Source organism: Penaeus japonicus, unplaced genomic scaffold, assembly GCF_977035675.1.
Source record: "Penaeus japonicus unplaced genomic scaffold, GWHDUDI00000001_assembly GWHDUDI00000039, whole genome shotgun sequence".
Taxonomy (NCBI): Eukaryota; Metazoa; Arthropoda; class Malacostraca; order Decapoda; family Penaeidae; genus Penaeus; species Penaeus japonicus.
In genome coordinates this window covers 17,432,997-17,437,996 of record NW_028234441.1, presented here as the reverse complement: position 1 = coordinate 17,437,996, position 5,000 = coordinate 17,432,997, and the positions used below count along the sequence as shown (strand labels likewise).

Below are 5,000 nucleotides of genomic sequence, written 5' to 3'. Positions count from 1 at the left end.
CATACAGTTTTCTAAGCCAGCACAGACGTTTATATTTCCTGCACCAGGTTAACCGGGAGTAAAACTGTTCCGTAAATATATATATATATATATATATATATATATATATATATATATATATATATCGATACTCCTTAGTTTTTGCTATTAACTCGATAACTTGACGCGACAACAACCCGACGAAGGAGCACACAATATCCTGAAGGCGCGGGACGAAGAAGAAAAACGAGCTATGCCACACTGGAGAAAAGGTATGAGTAGAAAAAAAAAAAGAAAAAAAAAGAAAAAAGAAAAAAAAAGAAAGAGTATTTCTCCCGGAAGGTTTCAGTGGGAATCGTTTACGACGGAAAATTGACTTCTTTTTTTCCCCCTTTCTCTCTCTCTCTCTCTCTCTCTCTCTTTCTCTCTCTCTTTTTTCTCCCTCCCATCTCCTTCAAACTCTTAGGAGGGTAAAGGGAAGTGGCAGAATCGAACCGTGTCGACTTGATGGTGACGTACAACCTCAGCGGGGGTGTTAACCATCGCACGGGATGAGACGGGGAGAGGGAGAGGGAGAGGGAAGAAGAGAGGAGAGGAGAGAGAGGGGAAAGGGTGATAGAGAGGGAAGGGGAATGCGAAATGAAAGGAGGAAAAGGAGAGGGAGATGGAATAGGAGAAGAGAAAGAAGGGAGAGGGAGATAGAGAGGGAAGGAGGATGCGATATGAGAGGGAGGAGGAAAGGGGAGGAAAAGGAGAGGGAAGAGGAGAGGAAAGGAGAAGAGAAAGAGGGGAGAGGGAGATAGAGATGGAAGGAGGATGCGATATGAGAGGGAGGAGGAAAGGATAGAAAAAGAAGGGGGGAGGAAGATGGATGGGAGGGAAGGGGGAGGAGAGCGGAGAGGGATGTGAGGGAGAAACTAAGAGAGAAGGGGGAGAGGAATGAGAGGGATAAAGGGATAAAAAGGAAGAGAATGAGAAAGAAGAGAGGAGAGGGAAGGGAGATGAGAGGGGAAGAGATCTGGGAAAAGGAGGGGAGGCGAGAAAGAAAAAGGGAGTGGGAGAGGGGAGGAGGAGAAAGAGAAAGAGAGAGAGAGATATAGAGATGGAGATGCAGAGAGAGAGAGAGAGAGAGAGAGATGTGTTGGGGAAGAAACCAGAGAGTGAGAATGAGAGAGAGAAGAGACAGAGAGAATCTAGAAGAGCGAAAAGAGAAGAAAAGAGAGAAAAGTCAAAGAGAAAGGGTAGGGAGAATGGATGAAAACAAAATCCTACAGGATGTGCTATAGGAGGAGGTTCTACCAGATTTATGATAATTTTTTTTCAGGATTATTCGGTTTGTTGGAGCCAAAAAAAAAAAAAAAAAAAAAAAAAAAAAAAAAAAAAAAAAAAAAAAAGTGGATAGAAAAAAACTAAAAATCTTTGGAAAGAGGGAAATGGAAGATTTTTCATAAGACAAGATCTAGGACATTCCTCTTTCGAGTGGAAGAGTTGTCTTGAGAGAATGAAAGATCGTAGTAGGATATGATATAATCTAGATTTTGTTTAATGCCAATGAATGAGAGCTTAATAACTTTTATTTCAAAGTATAGTCAGTCTAGTTTATTTTTAACTATTCTTCTTCTAAATTACATTTTGAATTTCGTATCAACAGTTTCATTTATTTTACTCTGTCGGCAAAACAATCACAATCAGATATGTTTAAGTTTCACGTACAGCGCTTTACGTATTTATTCCTAATCTGTATCGCGCGCTGTAAACAAAGATATCCAGAATAGATATGTACGTTGTTACGGTTTCTCAAAAGAGACAAAGATCCATGATTGTGTTCTCGGGTTTGGGGTCTTGGGTCGAATTCGGGACATGAGGAGGAGGAGGAGGAGGAGAGAGTATCAAAGGGATATTACAAGGAGACTCACTGGGATTGTTTGTTCCGGTTTTGAAGACGTTTTTGGTTGACTTTTGGGTCGAGTGGGTGGGTGGGTCGGAGGAGGAGGAGGAGGGGGGACGGGGGTGGGAGTGGTAAGGGGGAGTTTGAATTAAGGAGATAACTGGCGTTTGAATATTTTGCTTTTCTTTATTGATGTATGGGGTTATTTGTTTATCTGGTATATCACTTTCTTTTTTTAAATCAGCATTGGTTTTAGTTATTATCATTATTATCATCTATTTTAGAAAAGTAGCAATGGTTTCTTTTTCGAAGCTGGTTTGAGTATCATTTCTCCATTTCTCCTTTATCTTGGACAGAAGTTAGGGGAGAGGGGGGAGAGGGAGGGGGAGGGGGGGAGTGTGTTAGGATGCACTTCTGAATCACCGGAAACACATATTAGTTTTGGTAACTTGGGAGAGATGTTTATACACTGAATAGAGAGGATTGATGTCTCCGTGTACTGCACACACCAAACGCAAACGACAAGCATCACGTGTCCTCTGATACATGGGTATACGTTCTCCGCTGCGCCCACGCCTAGACGGGGCATCAGCACTCCGCGCCGGGGCTTCTGTCGCCCGTCAGGTCCTCGGGCTGGCAGCTGGCGCCCTGCCCGCCCTCCAGCCGCTCCTCCCTGGCGCCCGCGGACGAGAGCGCGCCCAGCTGGATCGGCGGGCTGAGGGAGCCCAGCGGACTCAGCTGGTCCAGGCAGCTGGCCAGCTGGTCTTCTCTGCTGGAGGCGTCGGGGGGGGCGAAGTGGTGGCGCAGCGCCTCGCCGACGGGGGGGTCCTCGGCCAGGCCGCAGGCGGACGGGTGCAGGTCCTGCACCTCGCGCTTGGCGGCCTGGAGGTGCAGTGGGTGCGCGGCGCCGTCCTGGGGCGTGGGCGGGGGCGTGGGCGCGCCGCGGAGCAGCGTCCCCGGCGAGGGCGGCCCGCGGTCCTCGGGTCGCGACGGCGCCAGGATGCTCTCGATGGAGAAGGCGGCTCGCTTGACGGAGGTCTCGCGCGGCTGCTGCGTGCGCTGCTCGCGGGCGCCCGCCTCGCCCTCGCCGCCCGCGTCGTGCTCCGGCTTGTGCTGCGTCTCGTACTCGCGGCGCAGCTGCTCGAGGCTGACGTGCACGCCCTTGAGCGCCAGCTTGCGCTGCTGCCGCTCCAGCTGCTTGAGCAGCTTCTTCTCCCGGCGGAGGCGCTCTCGGCGCTCCAGCTCCTCGGGCGGGATGGGCTCGCCCGAGCACGTCTGCGGGTGGGCGTTGTGGGCGGGGCGGCCGGGGCCCTTCCGCGTGTGCTCCTTCTTGCGCCACTTCGCGCGCCGGTTCTGGAACCACACCTGCCGAAGGACAGGCCAAATGAATGCCTATCAAGCTCCTTGAAGGTAATGCACACACACACACACACACACACACACACACACACACACACACACACACAAACAAACAAACAAACACGCACAGTCCACCGACATCACACCATAAACCTTAAAATCATCACAATATCTCCGAAACACGAACATGCAAGTAAAATACAACAGCAACAACCAAAACATACAATCACAAAATAATACCACCAAACCAAATTCCACACAAATAACTCAATCAAAACCACTAATCACAAATCACAACCCAAGTCTCCTCCACACCAAAAAAAAAAAAAAAAAAAAAAAAAATAATAATAATAAAAAAAAAAAGAAGAAAGAAAGAAATAAAAGATCCAAAACGGACTTCTTCAGCAGCATCTTCTTTCCGTTGCGTCAACAGAAATGTCCCTTGAATTCTAAGTAGGCCTATGACCTCCGCATACAGCCCTCAAAAGGCCCCTGGGGAGTGAGTCGACGTGAGGAATGTTGGATAAATCTCACAAAATCTTTGATGCTTTACACGCGGTTCATATTTGGAGGAAAATGTTTTTATTTTTATATTCTTTCTTTTTTTATTATTATTTTTAAGTATATATTTCGAGTTTTTACATCTACGTGGTATTATTTTTCAGTCTTTTTTTTTTCTTTTATTTTCTACCAAGTAGTAGATATTAAAATTCGAATTTTATTTAAGGATATATAGTAAATCGTAAGATCTTATTAATTGATAGATACAGAAAGCATAATAATAATTTTGTAAGGTTCCGAAAAATTAATTTGATCTATGAAACGAAGACTACGCGTGATTTTGATATTTAGATAAACCAATAATATAAATTTTGAAATAGATATTTGATTTTGAAAACTAAATCATCGTCTCAACAAGGACTAAAAAGCCTTGTGATAAAAAAAAAAATGGAAAGAAAATGAAAAGAAAAACAAGAAAAAACAAAAAAAGCTTGTAAATTTCATATGGATTCTTTTAAAAGTTGTGTCACCATATAACTACTTCCGTTTTAACTGAACTGAAAATAACTGCTGAATTTTTGTTTTCTCATAAAACTTTATTAACTATTTGTTACTGACATATTTTCATATCCCGAAGCTATGGAGATACTCACTAACTTCATATTTTTTATTTACATTTAGTGACGATTTTACAATTGATTTTCAACCCTTTCCGTTCACCAATATCATAAATCCACATTTGATAACAATTTATAATTAATTCCTATCCGATCCTTTCCTCAATTGCTGATTTCATAATTGTGGTTCATATTCAGTAACAATTTTCATTCCGTATTCATTACAATTTATATCAAACTCGTTCCCAACTCTTACTCATCTACCAATTTCACATTTGTAATTCACATTTCACAACAATTTGACAATTCCCATTCAGCTTCCCATTCAACTCACGTCCCCATTTCCTATTTCCCAATTTCAGAATTGAGCAACGAATCGCAACGCACATTCAACCCCTTGCCAACCGTAACCCATTCACAAAACATGCAACCCACAAACAATTCAGACGCGATATATCTCATTCAACATCATGAGAAATCTTCCATGCAACATCACAATAAACATCACATGCAACATCACAGGCGACATCATATGTAACATAACATGCAACATGATATGCAACATCACATGCGACATCCCATGCAACAACACATAGAACATCACATGCAACAACATATACAACATCACATGCGACATCATATGCAACAACATAACC

General features: G+C 43.8%; 1 protein-coding gene across 3 annotated transcripts in view; it reads right to left on the bottom strand.

Moving 5' to 3' along the window:
* Positions 1-2,314: 2,314 nt before the first annotated feature.
* LOC122255714 (uncharacterized) overlaps positions 2,315-5,000 on the bottom strand; it is a 20,412-nt gene continuing 17,726 nt past the window's right edge. For 2 of the 3 annotated variants that reach the window (XM_043019985.2, XM_086533706.1), the window contains exon 3: positions 2,315-3,232. In XM_043019985.2, the coding sequence (XP_042875919.2) occupies positions 2,456-3,232 (777 nt within the window). In that variant the 3' untranslated portion in view covers positions 2,315-2,455. The remainder of the gene's footprint in view (positions 3,233-5,000) is intronic. The other variant, XM_086533707.1, reaches the window with a different exon arrangement.